Below are 24,167 nucleotides of genomic sequence, written 5' to 3'. Positions count from 1 at the left end.
GTGCTACTATTGTTCATTTCCATCTGCATCATTTGTTTTCTCATTCCTTTGTTTCTTAGGTTAACGCAGTTTTTAGTTTCAGTTATTATTTTAAACTAACACCTGTTTCACTGAATTTTGTCGCAATAAGTTGTTTTTTGCTCTGCATATTGATGTAAATATTGTATATTTGTGCTAATTTTGTTTCCATCTAGGCTCTCTTTTGTTTGTTTTTTCATTTGCTCCTTCATTATGTTTTTTTAGCATTTTTTCAACGTATATTATGTAAATTATTCCAACCCCCCTATTTTTCACTAAAGATGGCTCAAGCGAGCCGAAACATGTTTGAATTTGTTTGCTCCGTCTAATGACGGAATATATGATGTATTGAATAGGAGCATACTTTCATTTTTCGCCTTTGTAAAGTAAAAGACACATACGATACATGTACAGTAGAGTCTCGCAAATCCAAGTGTTAGAAATCTGAGGCTCCATTAAGTCAGAGTGTTATTTTCTCACATTTAAAATGAATTTTCTACAGCATTTTATTCCCTGTGTATTCCTGCCATGTCATTGTACTGTGCCTGCCTCAACTGAAGTCACGTGCGTGTTTGTTGTCGTGCCTGAAATTAAAACGCTTTTGAGAAAGAAGGGTCTGCCTATTAAAACAGTTTTATTGCTGGACAGTGCAGGGTCACATCCAGATGAACAAAAACTAGTATTTTTGCACCCCAACATAATAAGTTTGATACAACCTATGGATCAGGGCAGAATGTCTAAAAAAATGTATCGCTACTGCCTACTACATTCACTCCTGGAAGCAACAGAATGTGAGGAAAACATTACGAACTTTCCCAAACATATAACAATTAGGGATGTAGTGTATTGTTTAGCAGAATCATAGGATGAAGTGAAGCCAGAGACACTCACAAAATCATGGAAGAAGATTTTAGGAAGTGCTGTGTCTGCTGACAGTAACTCCAATTACGGCTATGATGGTGACATACCAAACTTGTTGGATCTAATCTCACAGATACCCAGATGTAAAGATGCTAGTGAAATTGAAGTTACAGAATGGATGAAGAGCGATGAACAATATGAATTTACAAACGCATTTATCATGGAAATGTTGGATGAAGCAGCAGAAGAGAATGAGGAAGAAATTTTAGTAGGCATGGCACCAAATATGTCTCATAGCAAGGATCTCACTCTGTTGAAGGCGGCACTACGTTACGTAGAACAACAACCAGAGACAACTGCCACCAACACCCTGTTCTGCAAGTGATGGCGTGACATTGCTGCACAGAAATGGTGTAGCATTCAGAAACAGAAGTCAGTTAAATATTTGTTTCAAGAAATAACCTTAATCTATCCATAGCACTGTAAGAAATGACAATAGAGGACCATAGCTTCAAGCGTTGCCTTTTTTTTTTTTTTCCCAGCGATTTTTCCTCTGTTGCTCCGTGTAGTCAGAGTTATTCCTAATCAGAGGTACCCTCCCCCAATTACCTTGGATTATCGAGACTCTACTGTATGAAGTATGAATAAGGTATATGCAATAACAAAGGAAACAGTAATAAAAAAGATCTGGAGACAGTATTATTCATTATTTAAATTTACAAAGTGATATAACAGCTAGTCAAGATATTCGAAAAATGTTTGTGTTACGTGTACACCAAAAGTTAATGTGAACATTGTGCATGCTTCTCCCGGCAGATGTTGTCAGTATCTGGTGTTCCAAAAGTCTGTTGAAGACGCATATCAGCATCTCTGCCCAGACAAGTTCGAATTTAATTTTAGTAATCATGTACCTCGAAAAGGCCGTTTCACAAAGGTACGTAGAATCAAAATGCAGTACGAGCCCAAAATTCATAAAGTGGTTTGCTTTGAAATAATACGTGACAGTGGCCGTCCAAAACCATGTCTATAAGGACCTCATATTCTACTGCAGTGAGGGCTGTTGGTTCTGACGTCATTGAAATGGATCTTCAGTCCACTCAGAATCCTATGAATCTGTTTGTGAGAGTTCTTTGGAAGGTGTGAATTAAAATTTTAAAGCAAATTTTTAAGGTGTTCCTTTATTATTGCAGACAGTGATTTGTTTATTATGTTTTGTTAATCTCTTCTAAAAAGTAAGGGAACGGGAAACGTGCCAGATCCTTATTCTCGATGCTTTCCATATAGATCTTTTTTTTTTTTCTTCACTGCAGCAATTTTGTCATTAGTATCAAATATTGTCTTCCACTTCCCTTATATGGATGTGCTGAATCTTTTATTTTCAAAATAATATCTGTCTAGTGACATAATTTGCACTACCATTCTTGATCTTTCAAATAATCTGTTAGCATACAGTCTTTGTCATTCAAAAGTGAAGAAACTTCCATTCAGAGTTACAATAAACAGTACAATGCTTTACCTTGTGACAACCATTATACTTTCATGTGTAGTAATAATGACTTGTGTATACTTCCTGTATCTTCACACAGTATTTTAAGCAGCTTACTCTGTAAAGGTTATGCCATAACAAAGTTGATAAGATGGCATTGTCTAGTACCTGCTTTAATAAGGCTGGCATTCTTGTTGTTGTGTGGTAGTGCCTGTGTTGTGCACATTGAACTGGTGCAGTTTTTGAAACTTTCTTGATTCTCGTAACAACGCCAGCAACATGACCTACTATAGCCTCTGCACCATCTGTACACACATCAATGCGATTGTCCCATGTTATTGAGTTTTCAATGAAGAAGGCTTCAAGCAGGGGAAAAAATATTTGCTACTGCTTGTAGAGGATGGAACTGGCTTACAGAACAGAATATCTTCATGAAATTAACCTGAGAATTTGTACCTCATAAACGATATTAACACAGCTAATTCGGCAACATCTGTGGATTCGTCCAGTTGTAGTGAAATTTTTTTGTGACTGATAAAAGAAATTACATAAAATAAACTTCATTATAAAGCCCGTATTGTCGTGAGTATACGTTGAAGGTTAGGTCAAATGTTCCACCTTTACAATACCAAGATTCTTTATTAACTAAATATTTACATGATTTTTAATTATATCGGGACATGTTTCGTCTACCTTGTAGACATCATCAGCCATAAAAACTTTTGAGAAAAAGCTACAAGGACAAGGACAAAGTAACACATTAAAATAATTCAGATAACCGAATATGTCATTTAAAATGGTGAAGAATTCAGAACTGTTTTGAGCACAGCACTTAAGAATACCGTTGACATTAAAATTAAAATTGTCCACATGGGATGATTCAGTAAAAACTTTGCGTTAAAATTCTTCCTTTTTGTGTGATGTGTTAATATATAATATTCTGTTATGTCGTGAAGGCTTGATAATGAATTGCACAATGTTCATTCCAATAGGATAATAACGATGTATAAGAAATCCAGCGAGCATATGTTAAAGCCGTCTTATTGGTGTAGTGTTGGCATTTCCTGTTGAGAAGTTAGGTGGAAAATTTGAACGTGATGACGTAATATGGAATGTGCAGTAGAGGGCCCTAGAATAAGAAAGATAGCTGTTGTTAGTGTTAAAATAGGCAAGCTATCTTTCTTATTCTAGGGCCCTCTACTGCACATTCCATATTACGTCATCACGTTCAAATTTTCCACCTAACTTCTCAACAGGAAATGCCAACACTACACCAATAAGACGGCTTTAACATATGCTCGCTGGATTTCTTATACATCGTTATTATCCTATTGGAATGAACATTGTGCAATTCATTATCAAGCCTTCACGACATAACAGAATATTATATATTAACACATCACACAAAAAGGAAGAATTTTAACGCAAAGTTTTTACTGAATCATCCCATGTGGACAATTTTAATTTTAATGTCAACGGTATTCTTAAGTGCTGTGCTCAAAACAGTTCTGAATTCTTCACCATTTTAAATGACATATTCGGTTATCCGAATTATTTTAATGTGTTACTTTGTCCTTGTCCTTGTAGCTTTTTCTCAAAAGTTTTTATGGCTGATGATGTCTACAAGGTAGACGAAACATGTCCCGATATAATTAAAAATCATGTAAATATTTAGTTAATAAAGAATCTTGGTATTGTAAAGGTGGAACATTTGACCTAACCTTCAACGTGATAAAAGAAAATTATGGTACATTTTTTTCCTGGATTTAAAATGCACAGAGTTATTTGATAAAGGCACACTGGAGATCAAGTTTGCAGTTTTTTCTCCCTCCATGCATATCACTACCTTTACCGATAGTGATTTCATTAGAGTTTCAGCAAGGATGCGAGGTTTACCAGCAGGAACCAAGTCGTGACTAACCTTGTACTATGCATACCAGCCTACTTTCCCGATTTAGGCAAAAGACTCCCGATTTTCTACAGTTTTTTCCTGCCTCTCGATTCTATTATTTCTCACGATTTTAGCTTCTTTTTTTGTGAACGTCAAACATTTGTTTTCAAATCGCACCATTTCAACTTTGTACGCCAGTTACCGGAAGTCCTTCGCTCATTGGCCGCTTTCAAGTGAAATGTCGATGTGTATAATACGAGAAATGCACGCGAATGTGCGATGTTTATTGAAACCTGTATATCCCAACATGCATATCGATTGTCAGTCTCTTGTTCTCGCGTGCTATGTTCTTGTTCATTTGCATCAGTCTAGTCGATTCTACAGGTTAGTGGGTAGATTTGGGTCTTTTTAGTAGGTAGTTTAGTGACAGAATTTCAAGGATAGCGACTAGTGACTTTTCTAGAGATCTTAGGAGCCATTTGGAGACAGTTCTGGCAAATTTTAATGTATTAATTGATAAAAATAGCATTGCGCTTCGCATTATGGCACGGGCGCGAGCAATATATATTAATCTATGCATTTGCTAAGTAATGGGATCTAAGTGCATGACTGCTTCACACGTGTAGAGCATGAGTGCATACTATTTTCGGAGACCAATCATCTCACTCACATACTTCCTGTAAGGGAATAGAGATGTGTAATTTTTAGCCGTGTAGCTTTGTATAGCAACAGTGGTTTTTGCGACAATAGGTATTATAATATATACCACAGTACTCCTGTGTTGCGCAAGATATGTAGAATAAGCAGTTTTGACCAATTGTATCTCATGATTTCTCTTGATTTTCGTATCAAAATCTTCTGATTTTTGGTTTTGTAAAGTTGGCAGGTATGACTACTCTTTCAATGCTTTCTCGTTGTTTGTCTTTGTATGAGGTACAAATATTTTCTGAGCTGCATGGAGTTCGTAATTTTTTCTTTTGAAATAGTTTGCAGTTTTATTTGTGAAGTCTGAATGAGTTTCGAAATGCCATCTAAGTTTGGCAGGGAACATACAGTCATTGGGCAAATCTGCACTGCATATCATGCACTTTGGGCGTCCATCAGCAAACTGTCAATCCCATGTCTAAATGTGAACCGCAATATTTTCATTTTTCATTTTTGCTTCCTGTCAGTAGCTCATAAACTCTTAACCAAGATCGTGTGCAGCATATTCTGAACTCAAGCCAAAGGAATTCGCACCATTTTCTTCAAAAGTAAGGTTATGACTGTTATCCCCCTTTGACTGAACAGTGGTTGATGGCTGACTACTCTCAGGTGTTACAGAGCATATCTTAACCCTCAGTTCCATTTCAGTGAAAGTTTAATAGCTAACACTTCTGCAACAAGGAAATAAATCAATAAATCAACTTAATATGCATTTACAAGTTAAAATGAATTGCAAAAATCTCATATGTCTGTGTACTGTAAAATTGGCATTAATGCGGTTTGTTCGATGTTCCATGGAAGGGGAGCGATACCCCCGTGTGACGTTGACGTGCTAGGGCTGCGCCTCCTGTTGCACAGCCGACCTGATGGGGGAAGGCCAGCGCTCATTGGTCAGATACCACTGCAAGTACACTCATTGGATGCTACTTCACTGAAGCCTCGAGGTGTGAAGATACTAAGGGTTCTGCAGTCCGAAAGTCTTCCATATCTGGAGGCTTCCACAAGCTTTGAGTCGCCGATGTATCTGGAAGGGTCGACCATGTGTATATAAGGCGATGGACAAGGACAGAGTTAGTCATTGTGTAGACTCAGTGTGAGTGAATGAGAACAAAGGGTGCTACAGTCACGGGCGATCTTGGTATGATCTACATCAGTCAGTGGCCGAGTGTGATTACAGCCTGGGTTGAGAGCAGCAGTCAGTTGAATGTGTGTCTGTGGGAGCTGAGGACTCGTTCTGTATTCCTGGCGATGTGTTTGTGTGTTTCTTGAACCATCTGTTAGAAGGGCACACTGAGTGTTTTGGTACAGCATGGAAGAGAACACTGGAACACCGGCATGAGCTGAATGAAGAGATACTGAACTGATTTGGTGAGAGGAGATCGATTTGGCTAAATTTTACAAGAAGAAGATACAGAATGATGGGACACAACTTAAGACACCCGGGACTTGTTCAGTTGGTTTGTGAGGGAAGTGTAGGTGGTAAGAACAGTAGGGGTAGACCAAGGTATGAATATGGCAAGCAGATAAGAGCAAATGTAGGTTGTAGTAGTTGCGTAGAAATGAAAAGATAAGCACAGGATAGGGTAGCATGGAGAGCTGCATCAAACCAGTCTGTGGACTGATGACTCAAACAACAACCACCCTTCTAATTGTTCTGCTGACTGTTGGCTGACTTATACTTCATAAGTCAGCAGAAACTGGTTAAAAGTTGCCTATAACTAGAACATTGCACTTATTCATTTAAAACAATTTCAGTCAGTTACATGTAAAAGCATTGCAATAAATAATTAGTAAGTCTAGTAATTCACTCTTATTCCATGTCATAATATCTTAAAGCAGTTAGCAGTTAATTAAAGGAAAACTTAACAACCCATTAAAAAGCCTGTCAGACTATCCTTAAATAGTTTTAAAAAACAATTCACATTATGATAACGATGATAATGGTAGGTTAATCTGAATGAACTCAATACTGTTCCAAAAGAGTTGAAGTAAGTGAAAATGAAATAAAGATATAACGAAAATCACCGGTATAATAGGCAGCCCATTAGATGCTCATTAAAAACCCTTGCATAGTTTACAAAAAGAATTGTAATAACAACAACTACTACTACTACTACTACTACTACTACTACTACTACTACTACTACTACAATAGTAATACTGAGGGAAATGCTAAAAATAAAAATGAAGCACAGCGTGTCATTGACCTAGCCAAGGGGAGGGTTATAAGTGTTATAATGTGGCGGAAGGAGGTCAACTGACTACAGCCATTTGGATCCACGCCAGTGACAGAGCAACGGAAATCCTCGCTGTAAATGCTGCAGTAGAGACAAAGGAGGACATCATTAAGATAAGTTCCGGATTTCAAGTTCCTAAGTATTTAAACAGAAATAAACATAAATATTTATTTCTGAAGATTTGAATGTGATGTGATAGAATCTCATGATGTTCTTTCAAGAACAAAACATGTCATTCTGTTTTAATGAAGTTGTTTCTTTTTCAGGTGTAGTACTGTTACCTTACGTTCTCTCTTTCAGGTAGTTTATAAATCTATTTACTCAAAGTTGGTTTTGGCACACTGAAGAGCCTAACAGTTATAACTAATAAAATCCACACATTTTTAAAGAACTAGGCTACCTGGCTGAATTGGTACAAGCAGACAGAAAAACATCTGAAAGAACTAGGATTACCAAATCTACATGACCGAAATTAAATGAGAAAGATCATTCGCAGGTTTCGAGGTAGAAGAGAAGAACACTCACCAATACTCATGGACAATGCAATGAAAATTTTGATTCCAAGTGGTCCTAAGTGACCCATTCGCGAAGAAGAATGATTTATTTATTGATTGCAAAGTTAGCATTCATAGTCCTCTCTCACACTTGACCACATTACTGTAGAGTAAAAATGTGGAAAGTATTAATATAAAAAAACTCATTTGTAATGTATGAAATAAGAATTTTGTCTCGTCCGACTCATTGGCTGAATGGTCAGCGTACTGACGTTTGGTTCAGAGGGTCCCGGGTACAATTCCCGGCTGGGTCGGGGATTTTAATCGCTTCTGATTAATTCTTCTGGCTCAGGGACTGGGTGTATGTGTCCGTCCCAACACTTGCCTCATCATATTCAGACAACATACCATACCACCAACCACCACAGACACACGCAATAGTGATTACAGCCTTCCATATAGGGTTGGCGTCAGGAAGGGCATCCGGTCGCAAAACAGGGCCAAATCCACATGTGCGATGCAGTTCGCACCCGCGACTCCACAGTTGTGGGAAAAAGCGGTAGGAAAAGAAGAAGAAAATAAGAATTTTGTCTGTACATTGCTCAGAATTAAAAAAAGAATGCTATTTCTGTATTGGTCATGTCCATTGTAACACAAATGCACTTTTTAGTTTTCTGTCATTCATCTATGTATGTATGTATGTATGTATGTATGTATGTATGTATGTATGTATGTATGTATGGGCATCATGAGAAAATGGCTGAACAGAATTTAATGTAAATAGGTATGCAAAGTTGGGGAATAGCTATTTAAAGAGGAGATAATTTCTTTTTGAAATTTTTTTTTTTTTGGAAAGTGCGCAATTTTTGCATTTTCGGTAATCAAGAATTTTTGGAAATTTTGAGGTTAGTGAAAAAGTAATTAAAATAGATCTAGGCTATAAATAATGGTAGTTTAGGGGAAGGCACTAAAAATGTACACTGGCAGAAAAAAATATCCAACACAATAAAATAAGAAAGGTAGAATATGGAAATTTTGGCAATATATTTGTTGAGGTAACATATTTCATTTGTTAAAGGTACGAGACTACAGGGTAATATCCACACAAGAAAGCCATTTCAAATGTGCCATCACAAATGTGCCATGCTGGTCCATTAATAACCGGTGTAATCACCTGATTGTTGAATGCAGGCATGCGAACGTCCATGCATTGTGTCGTGCAGGTACCGGATGTCAGCTTGTGGGATGGAGTTCCATGCCTGTTGCACTTGGTCGGTCAATACAGGGACGGTTTATGCCCGTTGTGGATGATGCTGGAGTTGTTGTCCAATGATGTCCCATATGTGCTTGATTGGGGACTGATCGGGGGATTGAGCAGGCCAAGGCAACATGTCAACACTTTGTAGAGCATGTTGGGTTACAATAGCGGCATGGGGGCATGCATTGCCCTGTTGGAAAACACCCCCAGGAATACTGTTCATGAATGACAGTGCAAAAGATTGAATCACCAGACGGATGTGCACATCTACAGTCAGGGTGCATGGGATAACCATGAGAGTGCTGTCATAGAAAATTGCTCCCCAGACCAGAATTCCTGGTGTAGGACCAGTGTGTTGATGCTGCAGACAGGTGGAATGCAGGTGCTCACCTTTCCTTCTCCTAGCCAACGTACGGTCATCACTGACACCATGGCAGAACCGGCTTTCATAAAAAAACACAACGGATCCTCCAATGAGCTCTCGCTCGACACCACTGAAGTCACAGGTGGCGGTGGTTTGGGGTAAGTGGAATGCACGCTGCAGGGCGTCTGGCTCGGAGCTGTCCTTCAAGTAACCGATTTCGAGCAGTTCGTTGCATCACTGTGGTGCCAACTGCCTCCCAAATTGTTGCTGCAAACACAGTCCGCTGTGCCACAGCCATACACCAGATACGGTGGATCTCCCTTTCTCTGGTGCCATAGGGATGTCCGGAGTCTGGTCTTCTGGCGAGCGTACTTTCTCGTGACCTTGCTGCCAGCACGCATGGACAGTGGAGACATTCCTGCCAAGTCGTTCTGCATTGCACGGAAGGAAAATCCACCTTCACATAGCCGTATTATACGGCCTTGTTCAAACGCAGTGAGCTGTTGATACTGGCCTCTTCTTCGTCATAAAGGCATTCTTGACCCACTCACAGTTACTCCATTTAATCTCACAGGTAACTAAAGTTCTCGCACAGTACAACCCGTATTTAAAGCAAACCTGATGTGCAGTGTCATGGAGCCGCTACCAGCGCCACGCTAATGTGGTTTGCGGGAAATTAGAATCAGCATCATCTTTCAGATTTATAAACACACCTACATACGTTCGTTAATCTAGCGCAACACCTTCTTGGTATTTGGATATTTTTTTTCTGCCAGTGTAATATTTAAAAATCCTATTTATTGATCTTATCAAAAAGTACTACATAGCAAAACTCATAAAGAATAAAATTCTCCATTATTTATGCCTTATACAACTTCATACGTTTGCTGGCGAGACCTAGTGTTTACAGTGCACTCTGTCTTCTGGTATAGGCTAGAGAAATTTTGTTACTTTCATTGATCTTTCTAAGTCTTATCCTTGGCTTTGACAATATGAAAGATTGAGATATTAGCAATGCTAGTAATGCCATTCCTGCAGCCAGTCCCTGCTATGAATAGTGTAAAAATGTTGCTCATAGGGTCAGTTGTTGCATGCATTTCAATGGGCTTGGCAGACTGATATGTAATGGCAACTGGCTCGGTGAGGAAAGCAACAGGAAATTACCTCACTCCTCATTTCCCTAGTACGCTTCTTCAGTAATTCCTAGGCCATCTATGGCAGTTGATAGTGGAGCTGTTGAGGATCCAACCAGCCTTCGGGCTGAGGACTGAACATACAACTTTATCGTGCATAATATGATAATAGAATTGATGAATTTAGGATTTTATCGCTTAGTTCATATCAACACTGAGCCTTGCTAACATGGAAATATTGTTCAGTTGTATTAACTGGCGATGGTTTTTGGTCATGATTGTCTTAAGGTGTAAAACTGCGTGGTCATCCGTCTATATTGACAAGGAAAGTTGTGAAGATGATTATCAAAATGAGAATAGAAATCGTAAAAGAATGATTGCTTGAAGAATAAATGTGAAGGCCTACAATATCGAAAGCTCGTAAGATCGATCAACCATAACATTACATTGACCATTGTTTGTTGCGACGTGCTTTGTTTCTTCTTCTGCCATTCTTCTCCGACAGATGGGATTGCTGCGCGTCCTGAGTAAAACAGGCTGCCTTAATATTGGCGGGAAGTACCTGGAGAGCTAGGTAACTTTCTCTCTCTCTCTCTCTTTTTTTTTTTTTTAAGCATGCCTGGTTCATCATAGTATTCCAACTATTTGATCCCTAATCTGAGGTTCTGATTGGAATGAGCAGTGTGCAAACTTGACAGAATATGGCAGAGGAGTGTTCACGGCTGTCTGCGGCCTGCTTATTTCATAGCGAAGCACGGGCATGTCGGCTAGTTTAAACTAATATGTTCATGTCATTATCCAAACAACTTGTATACTGAAATTAATTATTTTAGACATACACTAGCATTCACTCATGATTCACACTGTTGGTTTGTGACTAAAGAGTTTGTGCTGCGAATGTTATTTGACTTCCATAATCTAGTTCCTGTCACAGTAAATGAGTGATTGTAGGTAGCTGATCTGCATAAGAGAATGGCAAGGGTGGTAATGTAGCCTGTATTATGTTGGTGAAAATAGTAAAGGTAAGTACATTTTGAGGACAGGTACTGGGGAGATCTCTCAGCTAGGTATCTGAAAACCAGCATGGCTATATGAAGATTCCTGAGTTTTTCAAATTTCAGGAGGGAAAATTGCTGTTATTGCTTGTGTCTCATAGCATAAGGATGATATAAATCTGATGCAGAAATTCGTGGTCTGTTGTATCTTCCTTGGTTGTTCATTAATTGCATCAAAGAGTACAGCATCAAAGTAATGGTAATGGTATAAGCTTGAGTTTCATATTTAATGGTAATATGTTTTGGTGGTATTTCATAGGATGGAATGAGACATTATGGATATTAGTGACATGTTCATTCCATTTAGATTCCCATTTATAATGACCCCTAGGTTATTTACCACACTTCCTGATGGAATTTTTGTACCAGATAGAGTGAAGAGATATCTAAAGTCTTTGTCATGTTTATTATTTTCAATATTCCAACTGCAGTGTTTTTTTTTCTTGGAGGGATTTATTGATATAAGAGTTATTTTAAAAAAAATAATAAACTGTGATTTGATAGAATCTGATGCAAGAACAAAACATTACATTATGTTTTTAATAAATGTTTTCCTTTTCAGGTATTTTCTAAATTTATCTTAAACTGAAGTAGTTTTGACAGACTGAAGAACGTTACAGTTATCAGTCAATAAAAACAGGCATTTATATGCAAATCCTCGGTCTTTTTATGACTCTGTTGTTAATTTACCATCTCCACTTCCTTGAGTATAATTTCATTACCATCATTCTTCTCCTCCCATTGCACTCTGTTGTTCATGACTTCCTGAAAGGTTTACTTTTACATTGAGAAGATTTTTCAAAATATTTGGTATGTACAGTATATAACAGAATATGAAATCCAGTAGGACCATTAACTTTCCAAACCTCACAGTCTCACCAGACAGTGACTGTAGACACAAATTAAAATTTACTAAAAGCCCCTTATGACAGAATCATTGATCAGTAATCAACATTTCAAATCACAATACAAATACACTGCATTTAGAGTTATGTAAGTACAGGCTCACCTCAGAGGACTACACAAAAGAATTGAACACTATTGGCCCCAGACGGAGTGGCTCAGATGGTAAAGCGTAGGCATGCTCAAGTTGGCAGATACGATCTCAGTTCAGTCTAATGCCATTTGAAGATGTTCAGAGATGTTGAGGTGCCAGAATTTTATCCCACAAGAGTGATTTCACGTGCTGCTGGTTAATCCACCAATACTAGGCTGGCATATCTGAACACTTTCAAGTAATGCCAGACTGAGCTAGTATTGAACATGCTAGCTGGAGCTCACAAGACCAGCACTCTTACCATCTGACCTGCTCAGCTTGGTGCTGTTTACTTGTGTGTTAATTCCTGGCTGTGTTTCTTAAGTAGGATACATTTACCCAAATAGATTAATAGTTGTGCCACTCACCATAAATCAAGCACTGAAATTAACTCTGGCCTTTTGCTAAGTTTTATCAACTTCTTCCCTTTCATTAAAGATCTAGCATGCCAAATATGTGTGTTTTATAGGTGAGAATTAAGGTAACACGTTAACCTTCAATAAGATAATATTTAATGCTCCTGCATATAAAATAGATATAATGTAAACAATTCATTTGGGGTACCATTGTATTCAGTTGTTACATTTTTTTTCAGCTCATTCAAACTCCTGGAAATACAGTCCTGGGCCTGGTGTTCTTGCAAACAGCTTCTGAAGAGCTTGTGTGTCCTTGGGAGGATCTGAGTGTGGCAAGGAAGGATGATTTGAAGCGCTTCTTTCTTCTTTATATTCCGGAAGTGTTCCACATTCTTACAAGTTAGTCCTTTCCTTATCTTCTAGAGAGAATATTACATATCATGGAGAATATGTTCAGTACAACTCAGCCTAACTCATTGAGAAGATGTACTTATAACTCAAATTAAATGGCCAGTCATTGAATATTTTGAGGGTTGTGATGAGATAAACTGGTGATTTTTTAATTTATTAATTGGGGATGGTTGCGTAGTTGTATGGTAATCATCACCACCACCACATAAATAATATTGTGATCGAGCTCGATAGCTGCAGTCGCTTAATTGCGGCCAGTATACAGTATTCAGGAGATAGTAGGTTCGAACCCCACTATCGGCAGCCCTGAAAATGGTTTTCCGTGGTTTCCCATTTTCACACCAGGCAAATGCTGGGGCTGTACCTTAATTAAGGCCACGGCCGATTCCTTCCCACTCCTAGCCCTATCCTGTCCCATCGTCGCCATAAGACCTATCTGAGTCGGTGCGACGTAAAGCGACTAGCAAAAAAAAATAAAAAATAAAAAAATAATAATATTGTACCGGTAACTCGTATGAACTGTACAATGCTGATGGTGTCTGAGTTACCAGTCCATAGATACTGCTATATCCTACATTTGCTATAATCTGCTTGTCATATTCTTACCTCAAGTCTACCCCTACTGTTCTCACCGCTTACACTTCCCCCCCAAAACCAACTGAACAATTCCTGAGTGTCTTCAGGTGTGTCCTATCATTCTCTCTCTTCTCATAAAAATTAGCCAAATCGATCTCAAACCAGTTCAGTTCATAATCTCTTTGTGATTCAATCTACTCACCTTACCTTCAGCGTTCTTCTGTAAAACCACATCTCAAAAGTTTCTATTCTTTTTCTTTCTGAGCTAGTTATCATCCATGTTTCACTTCCATACAATGCCATACTCCAGACAAAAGTCTTCAAAAACATATTTCTAATTCCCACATCAATGTTCGAAGTGAGCAAATTTCTTTTCTTCATCACCTGACTTTGTTTGACTGCACTCCATTACTTTTATTTTGGACTGACTTATCTTCATCTTGTACTTCTTCGCCAAGACTCTGTCCATACCATTCAGCAATTTCTCCAGATCTTTGGCAGTCTCAGATAAAATAACAAGATCAACAAGGGTTTTGATTTCTCCTCCTTGGATTGTGATTCCCTTTCCAAATTCCTCTTTGATTTCCTTTACCGCCTGTTCTATATAAACATTGAAAAGGATGGCAGGCAAACTGCAGCCTTGCCTCACTCCTTTCTGGATTGCTGTTATTTTTTTCCAACTTGATTGTTATCACTGCAGACTGATTTTTATACATATTGTAGATAATTCTTCATTCTCGGTATCTAATCCTGATCACCTTCAGAATCTCAAATAGCTTGGTCCAATCAACATTATCGAGTACCTTTTCTAGATCTGCGAAAACTATATATGTGGGCTTGTCCTTTTTAATTTGGTTCTCTTAAGATCAGATGTAATGTCTGGATTGCTTCACTTCACGTGTTCCTGCATTTCTTCTGAAGGCAAATTGTTCTTCTCTCAATTCAGTTTCAACTTGTCCTTCTATTCTTCTGTAAATAATCAATGTTAAAATTTTGCAGGCACGAGATACCAAACTAATGGTGCGGTAGTTTTCACATTGTAAGCATCGCCTTTTTTTTTTTTTTTTTTTTTTGAATAGGTATAACAACATTCTGCTGGGGAATCAGATGGCACTTCTCCGGTATCATACATCTTATAGACTAAATGGAATAATCTCACCATGCTGGTTTCTCCTAAGGCTGTCAGTAATTCTCAGGGACTGTCATCATTTCCAGATGCCTTGTTCCTATTTAGGTCTTTCAAAGCTCTGTCGAATTCTGACCTCAAAATTATGTCTCCCATTTCATCAGCATGAACAGCCTCTACTTTTTCCAGAACCATACCATCTACTTCCTTACCTTGATAAAATTGTTGGATATGTTCATGCCATCTTTCTGCCTTGTCTTCTCTCCCTAGAAGTGGTTTCCCATTCAAGCTCTTGATATTCATACACCTAGTTTCCCCTTTCTTCAAAGATTTCCTTGATTTTGCTAAATGGAGCATGTACCTTTGTTGGGACCATACAAACTTCAGCTTCCTTGCACTTCTCTTTCAGCTATTCTTCCTTAGCTGTCTTGCACTTTCTATCCACTTCATTCTTTGCCTGTATTCTCTTCTGCCCTCCTAATTTTGTTTGCATTCTTGTACTTCCGTCGCTCATCAATCATGTCCAGAATTTCCTGAGTTATTGATTGATTCTTAGTTGATCTTTCCTTTCTTCCTAACTGTCCTTCAGCAACCCTACTGGTCTCATCCTTCACAACTGTCCATTCCTCTTCTATTGTGTTTCCTTCAGCATTTTCATTTAGCTCTTGTACAAGATGTTCCTTTAAACAATCCCTCACAACTCCTTCAACTTGTCTAGATCCCACCTCCTTGCATTCCTTCCTTTCTTCAATTTCTTCAAGTTGTGGTCAAAGTCCATGTCTGCTGCTGGGAAAGTCTTGCAATCTCACACCTGGTTTCTGAATATCTGCTTATTCATAATGAAATCTATTTGATACCTGTGGTGTCTCCAGGTCTCGTCTATGTATACAGCCATCATTTGTGGTGTTTGAACCAAGTATTAGCAATGACTAAATTACGATAGGTGTGGAATTCAACCAGCTTATTTCCTCTTTCATTCCTTTGTCCCAGTTCAAATTCTCCTACTGTATTACCTTCTCTTCCTAGGCCTACCACTTCATTCCAATCTTCCGTGACAATCAGATTCTCATCTCCTTTTACATATTGTATTAAATCTTCTCTTTCTTCATATATTCTTTCTATTTCTTCATCATCTGCTGAACTAGTAGGTATAAACTGACTTAGCAAATGTCATGGGATAGTCACCTAATAGCGTGTGGGGCCTCCTCTGGCCCTGCAAACTGCAGTGAGATGCTGTGGAAGTGAGTCGACAAGTCCCTGGTAGTCCTCTGGACGCAGCTGACACCAAATAGTTTGCAGAGCGGCTGCCGACGCTGGTCTGTTCGTGGGTGCAGTATCCATGGCACGGAGCCTGCATTCCAGGACATCCCAGATATGCTTGATAGGGTTCATATCGAGGCTCCTGGGTGGCCATGGCAGTCATTGGACCTCCGCTGCATGTTCCTGGAACCATTCCCGGGCGACGTGGGAGCGATATTGTGGCGCGTTATCATCTTCAAACACTGCAGTCCCGTCTGGGCGCTGGAAGGCCAAAAATGGGTGGAGATGGTCTCCGAGCAGCTCAACATGCCACGTACCATTCAAAGTCTCTTCCAGAACAACTAGGTGGCCCATTCCATACCAGGAAAATGCATCCCAGACCATAACAGAGACACCAGTGCCCAGGACCACACCTTTGAGGCAGGTGGGATCCATCGCTTCATGTGGTCTCCGCCATACACGGTGCCTTCCATTGGCATGGTGCAGTTGAAATCATGATTCGTCCGACCGTATCACGTTACGCCATTGTTCCAGTGTCTATCCCTGGTGACTGGCGACAAATGCGCGTCTTGTGCCCGATGATGTTGGGTGAACAGTGGCACCCGTGTGCGGCGCTGGCTCCCATACCCCATAGAACCCATGTTCCTTCGGATTGTCCACTGGGAGACGTGTCTAGCACGGCCTATGTTGAATTGAGCCGTGATTTGTTGCACGGCTGCCCGTCTGTCACTATTGACAATCCGTCTCAGATGTCGCCGGTCACGGTCATCGAGGGTGGCTGGATGGCCGGTTGTTCATCTGTTGTGGACGGTGACACCCACAGTCAATCATTCACAATACACCCTGGACACTGTTGATTGTGTGAAGCCGAATTCCTGCACCACTTCCGAAATCGTACTTCCCATTCATCGGGCACCGCCCACCATACCCCCGTTCGAACGGTGTCAGCTCACGATGACGTTCCACGTTACACCTGTCACATGCACAGCCACTGCTCACAAGGTCTCCTATACAACTGCTGCTGGCACAGGGGGCATGTGGTGCACAGACAACACACCTGCGCATCAGTGCTCCGCTATCCTATGACATTTGCTCAGTCAGTGTATACCCCTTGCACTGTTGTGGTGGGCATCGGCTTGGTGTCTATCCTGACAGCAATAATTCTTTCACTGTGCTGGCCATAGTAGCTTATCCACCGCTCTATTTTCTTATTCATTATTAAACCAACTCCTGCATTTCTCCTGTGTGATTTTGTGTTGTTAATCCTGTAGTCGCCTGACCAAAAATCCTGTTCTTCCTACCAATGTACTTCACTTATACCATTTACATGTAACTTTAATGTATATATCTCGCTCTTCATATTTTCTGTGCAATACTATGGTTGTATTACCGATTTTTTTTGTTTCTTTTGTGTGTTACAGTTTTTTTGTGTCATGTAACATGGTTTCTCGGGGGGATATTGTCTTTATTTCACTTTTATCTTATTTCTTGTTTAATAAGTATCTATAGAAACCTTACTTTTGTCAATAAAACAGACTTTGTTGTTTAGTTGTAAAATCTAGACCTTCACAAATCAAACTTTATTGAAGCCTCAGATCTATTTCAGTAATGGAGTAATTTCACTTTCTCTAGAGGCCTAGAAATACTTAGTTCTCTACAGATTACACAGTGGTCTGTATCGTTAAGAAGTCATTTCAGTAATGACATGTGAGGGACTTGGTGTGCAGGGGGGATAACTAGTAAGAGCTATAAAGACGAGGGCAGAGTGTAGGTTAGGACTGTCTATCACGAATACGATTGGACGCAACATAGTTTCTGTTAGACACATAAATGAGTGATGAGCTGGATAGGTTTAGCTAATGGAGCGATTAGGACGAGAATTTCTGAGTGTATTCACCGTGTGAGAGTGCAGATTGGGATGAAGTTGACAAGTTTTATGGAATGCTGAGCGACATCGTACTCAGAGTCAACAGCAAGTATAGTATAGTGTTAATGGGCAATTTCAATGTGAGAGTTGGAAATAAAACTGAAGGATATGAAAAGGTGATGGCTAAATTTGTGGAAGGTACGGAAGGTAAAAGGAGTGTGAAGTGTTGTTCACTGGACTTCTGTGCTAGTATGGAATTAGCAGTTGTGAAGACATTCTTCAAGCATACGGCTATTCACCACTTCACATGGGAAGTTAGGGACACCAGATCCATGAAATGAAATGGCGTATGGCTTTAAGTGCTGGGAGTGTCTGAGAACACGTTCGGCTCGCCAAATGCAGGTCTTTTTATTTGACACCCGTAGGCGATCTGCGCGTCGTTATGGGGATGAAATTATGATAAAGACGACATATACACCCAGCCCCCCCCCCCCGTGCCAGAGAAATGAACCAATTAGGTTAAAATTCCTGTCCCTGCCGGGAATCAAACCCGGGACCCCTGTGACCAAAGGCCAGCACGCTAACCATTTAGCCATGGAGCCGAACACCTGATCCATAATGGACTATATCATAACCAACTATATTATAACTGACTTTGAATTCAGTAAATCTGTTAGAATGTGCATTTCTTCCAGGGACTTCTTAATGATACAGACCACTGTGTAATCTGTAGTGAACTAAGTATCTCTAGGCCTCTAGAGAAAGTGAAATAAGTCTGCAGGTGAATAAGATTAGAAAATCTCCAGGATGAAGATTTTAGACAGAACAACAAAGATATGTTTAGTGAAAAGTTCCAAACAACAGACAGTAAGGTGGTTCAGGATATGGAAAGAGAATGGGTGGCATACAGGGATGTTGTTGTAGAAAGAGCAAGGGAATGCCTGGGAACAGCTATGTGCAAAGATGGATAAATCATGTAAATTCATAATAAATCACTGGGAATTACTGGACAGGCGGAAGGCATATTTTGAAAATCATCTCATTGTAAAAGGATGTCACGAACAACCGAGCTCATGGGCAGGACAACAATGATGTTGGCGAAATTACTCTTGAGGAAGTGGAAAGGTTAGTAAATAATCACTATTGTCACAAGGCAGCAGGAATAGATGAAATTAGACCTCAAATGGTGAAATGTAGTGGGAAGGCAGGGATGAAATGGCTTCATAGAGTAATAGGATTAGCATGGAGAGTTTACAAGGTATCTTCTGATTGGAGGAAAGCAGTAATTGCATTTATCTCTAAGCAAGGAAACATTAAGAATTGCAACAACAATCAAGTTTTTTCATTGATCAGTAAATCAGGCAAGGTGTTCAACTGGCATTTTGGAAGGGAAAGTGCGATCAGTGGTTGAGAGTAATTTGGATGAAAACCAGTGTGACTTCAGACCACAGAGGGGCTTTCAGGATTACATTTTCTGTATGCGCCAGGTAATTGAAAACTGTTACGACAGCAGTAGACGGTTATGTTTATGTTTTGTAGACTTAGAGAAGGCATACAACAGAGTACCGAGGCAAAAGATGTTAGCCATACTGGGGGACTATAGGATTATGGTGGATTATTAAAAGCAGTCAAAGGCATTTGTGTAAACAATTCTGGAAGTCAGAAGTAAACTGTCATAAGTGACATTTCACTAACTTTACGGGAGACCAGAAGAAAGCTGCTGAGGTGCATATACGGTAATGCTACTTCTAAGGCAGGTTGAATTCAGAGTTCTAAGCATGGTAAACTATCGTAAGAGCCAATATGATAAGCTTGAAGAGGTGTATGATCACTTACCATTGTTTATCGCTGGGTTGAATAAAATAGTATCACATAGCTTATCTTCATTCCTGTGAAAAATATGTATACAATAATTTACCCATAAAAAGACACGACCAGAACAAGTCACATATGATAAAAACCTCAAATAGTTGTTGTTCGTAGCATACATGGATGATCTACTGAAAGGCATGAAGTGGTAGTTTGGCCAATGCTGACGACTTGATCTTAACCCATTCATGTCACAAGAAATGTCTGTATTGTTGACATTTGTCATGTTACAATTTTATGCTCCACAAACTGGAAATAAAGAAGAGAAAATACAGAACTATTCCTTGAATAAGTGGAGAAGTACATAGAAGAAAAGGAAGTAATTATAATAGGAGATCTGAATGCACAAGTGAGAAGAGAGAGACTGAAAAGAGATTCTGGGTCAATATGGATATGGCTACAGGAATCAGGAAGGGGATATGTTAATAGACTTCTGCCAGAGGAACGAACTAATAATAGGAAGCACATGATTCACGAAGAAAAATAGCCAGAATATTACCAGGTATGGTTGGGGAGACAGATGAACGAAAATGTTGATCAGTTGTATATTAGTGGAAAAAGGATATCTGAAAGATCTAACGGATGTTACTCCTATGCTTGAGGAAGCCCTTGCAGGTAACCATAGAGCTGTGATAGTGAAGTTGAAAGTATACAATGTCAGAAAACTTCTGGACAAAAATAGAAAGAAAGATTAGGGTTTGGAGTTTGAAGGAAAAGGTTGTTCAGGAAGAGTTCAGGAAGGAATTACAAATACTGATACAAGGACAGATATTAGTCATGATGGACAGGAATAGAATAATTTTAGGAGTGCATTTGTAAGATGTGCATAGAAAACATGTGGCAGAACACCAGGAAAGGTAAGAGAGAATGATAGAGTGAAAGATGAAGTACAAGAAAAGAAGAAAACTTGGAAGGAATGGAAAACACAAAAGGCTGAAGAGAGTGGAGTCAGATACAAGGAAGTAAAAGGAGTTTGTAAACAAGTTTTAACTGAAGGAAAGAAGAAAAGTTGGGAAACATTCACCCAGGATGTGTAGGAAGATTTGAACTATAGGGAAAAATATTATTTTGAATAATAAGAAAATGTAGGAATGAAACTGTGAATGCAGGATGTGTGTAGAATAAAGAAGTAATACTTACAAAACCAGAAGAGATAATGAAAAGATGGAAAAAATATTTAGTGAACTGCTGAAGGTGAGAAACTCGACTTGTGGGAAAGGTATCCAGGCAGCAGGAATAGAAGAAGTTAAAGAGGGAATGATAGGTGAAATAGCCGAAGAAATGGTCAAGGCTGCAGGACAAGCAGGTCTCCAGTGGACTTATAGAATACTCAAGTGTGCACGGTGGTGGCAGCGGCGTTGGTGGCAGCGGTGGCGGCAGCGGCGGTGGCTGCTGCTGCTGTTGCCTATGGAATCAGATTTAATTTGCCTGCCTGTATTTCAAGTGTACTTGTCACACAAAAACACGTTGAAAGCTATGAACTTACCCATACTCCTAGAAAGTCTGCTGGTTATGGTACACTTAAAAACACTCCGGTAAGTGAAGAGCAACACAATGCTTCTTGCCTCTGCTTTGCGAAACAACACATCTGGCAGGATTTTTCTTCTCAATTGGTGAAATATGCATAGGGAAGTGAGTCCATACTCTTGTCTGGAATCTCAGTGGAGTGCCTCCAGAGGAAGGATGTCCTCGGACAGAGCTCTCTGGCAAGTTTGCTCTCACGTAACAGCTCTCCTAGGTTTATTCCAAAGTCAGTGTAGCTTGACTTCTTCCTTCCCACCATCTTATGACAAACAATATAAGCATTGAAAATACACATGTCAAGAAGGTAGACTATAGTATTTTCCTTGACTCCTTAGCTGTGCTTCGCAAGATCAGGAATGGAGCTGTCACCTGATCCTGCAAATCCACGCCCCCCCATCCCTTTGTAGTATTCATTGGCACATTTTGTTTCACAAACCCTGTCTCTAAGAACCTGGCTTCTTTTCCTTTTAAGTTTTCCCGTTCCAGTTACTCCAGATGATTTATGCTTACTGGAGAGAAAATAAACATCCTTGTTGTCATTCCACTTCACACTCACGACGGAACACATACATGTGTTTCACTCGGATTCGGTTGAAATTTAATAGGAATATTCGTGGGAGGCAGTAGAATGCTAAGGTGAAAACTGCGTATCCCCAGCGCAAGTTTAAACGCCAAAATAGAACAAATAGTCGTAAAATTAGAAGTGCCGCGGGAGTATCGGGGTTTGGCGGAGAGGTAGGGAGGAGCGAAGCAGCGGACGTGAGCCAACCGGGCTGTGTCAAACTGCGCTAGCAGCCAGGCAGCATATAGTTAGCGTGTTCCCCTTAACTTCCCGATTAGATGTGCAAAACGCAAATATGAAAACAGCACATGAAACATGTGTACAAAGACGATGTTTGAACAACGATGCCAGTAAGGTTTGAAGAATTCACGCCCGATTTCTTGTTACTCATTGTAATTAGTGCAATATTGATTGTTTACAAAGAAGTGTACAAGGCACAGATACTGTGTGCACCATGCACATCGTACAACGCTGTCGCTTTCACAAGTATTACATTGATTATAGGAAGGCTCTTCTTTGAAACAATAGTCGACTGGATTAACAAATTGTGAAGGTTTCTTCTTAACATAGCCACATTTGTACCAACTGTACTGCCACATGCTACGAAAACGCGGAGAGGAGAACTGGTTGTGCGTCAAAGATTGCACTTTTAAAATGTTGTTCCTTAAATGTACCTTGATGTCTAACGAGTTTAACAAAATTAAATCATACAAAATACGTATAAATTGCTTCAAAATGCGGAAGCCCAAAACATCTAACGGCTGGATAAGTCCAGTGGCTCCTTTCGGAATAGTTTAAACATTAATGATTTTCTTACTCCCAATTTTAGCATTTAAAATATTTTCTTCTTTCTGCCGGTCCAGGAATCGAGAACTAAAACACTGTACCCCGGTACTAGCTCACAATAAACATCCCGTAACCATTTCTGTACAAGTTCTTTATTCAGTTTTCCAGACTTTGAAGGGAAAGTGTACACATTTGGTGCGGTAAATAGTTTTTTTTTCTATATTAGGACCAAATTTGCCATTTTTTTCTTTCAACACCACTAGCATCTTCGGCAGGAGTTGTCCATCTGCCGAAATTATTGGCTGTATTGTGTAGCTATCAGTTAGTGAATTCATAGATTGTGCTTCCGCTGATACGACATTTTCTCTTCGTTCATTATGGGTCCTACCAGAATGGAACTCTTCATGAAAACCAGACTGATCAGTGTTAAACACACACTCTGGGCCGTGACTTTCTATTAATTGCGACATTTCTTCAACAAACAGTGTCGCATTATAATTAGTATCTTCTTGTTCAAATTGGTACTTTTTAGATACAAATTTGCAAATTTTTCTTGATCCAATTTTGAATTTCTTTTAAAACTCATTACCCAGGAATGAGACGCTCAAAACGTGTCGTAGTTAACTAGACGAGTGTACTTTAAGGCCAATTTTTAAATATTTATATTGTGAACAATTTTGCTTCGTTGTCTACTTTCTTTGAACTTTTGATAAGTCTTCTTCTTAACAAATTAATTTTTTTCTCCCATTGTGCCACCGTTTGCCATTTGTTGCTTCCACCTGTAAAGCTCCTGCCGGAACTTTAATTTACAAAACCTGTGTTTCACTGATGCGAAGCTCCTCTGTTTCCCACCTTTGTTTCGCCAATATTCGATGACCTTCTTCTTATAAGTTATTGGGATTAGGCATCGTTCAGCCGTTGTTGTGGATGCCGGTTAGGAGCAACATTTTTGGAGACGAGGTCAAATAACGGTGTTTCAATATTGTCTTCCTCGAAATCAAAGTCATCATCTGACATATCCAATGTGCCATCCAGTTCCACTGTCATATCGGTATCCAAAACCTTGTCGGCAATTAGACCTGTAAAACTAAGAAAGAACGCAATTCCTGTGTACGCTTGTTTTTCTTGTAAAAGTAAATATATATAAATACATTGATCTACTTACGATATAATTCCAATCCCAAATTCCTTTCATCTTGAGAAAATGGGGTGTCTTTTTTGTCACACTCTGCAAAACAATTCTGAAGGCACACTACTACATTCCACGGATTGAATGACTTCTGTAGTGGGCG

The 24,167-nt window shown here is 39.4% G+C and overlaps 1 protein-coding gene across 1 annotated transcript in view; it reads left to right on the top strand.

Moving 5' to 3' along the window:
- ebo (ellipsoid body open) overlaps window positions 1-24,167 on the top strand; it is a 515,097-nt gene that overhangs the window by 142,426 nt on the left and 348,504 nt on the right. Inside the window, exon 4 of the mRNA XM_067141696.2 lies at window positions 13,134-13,293. Coding sequence (XP_066997797.2) covers window positions 13,134-13,293 — 160 coding nt within the window. The remainder of the gene's footprint in view (window positions 1-13,133; window positions 13,294-24,167) is intronic.

The sequence above is a fragment of the Anabrus simplex genome, chromosome 2, assembly GCF_040414725.1.
Source record: "Anabrus simplex isolate iqAnaSimp1 chromosome 2, ASM4041472v1, whole genome shotgun sequence".
Classification (NCBI taxonomy): Eukaryota; Metazoa; Arthropoda; class Insecta; order Orthoptera; family Tettigoniidae; genus Anabrus; species Anabrus simplex.
The sequence above is the reverse complement of the archived record's forward strand: the minus strand, read 5'-3'. Positions and strand labels throughout refer to the sequence as shown.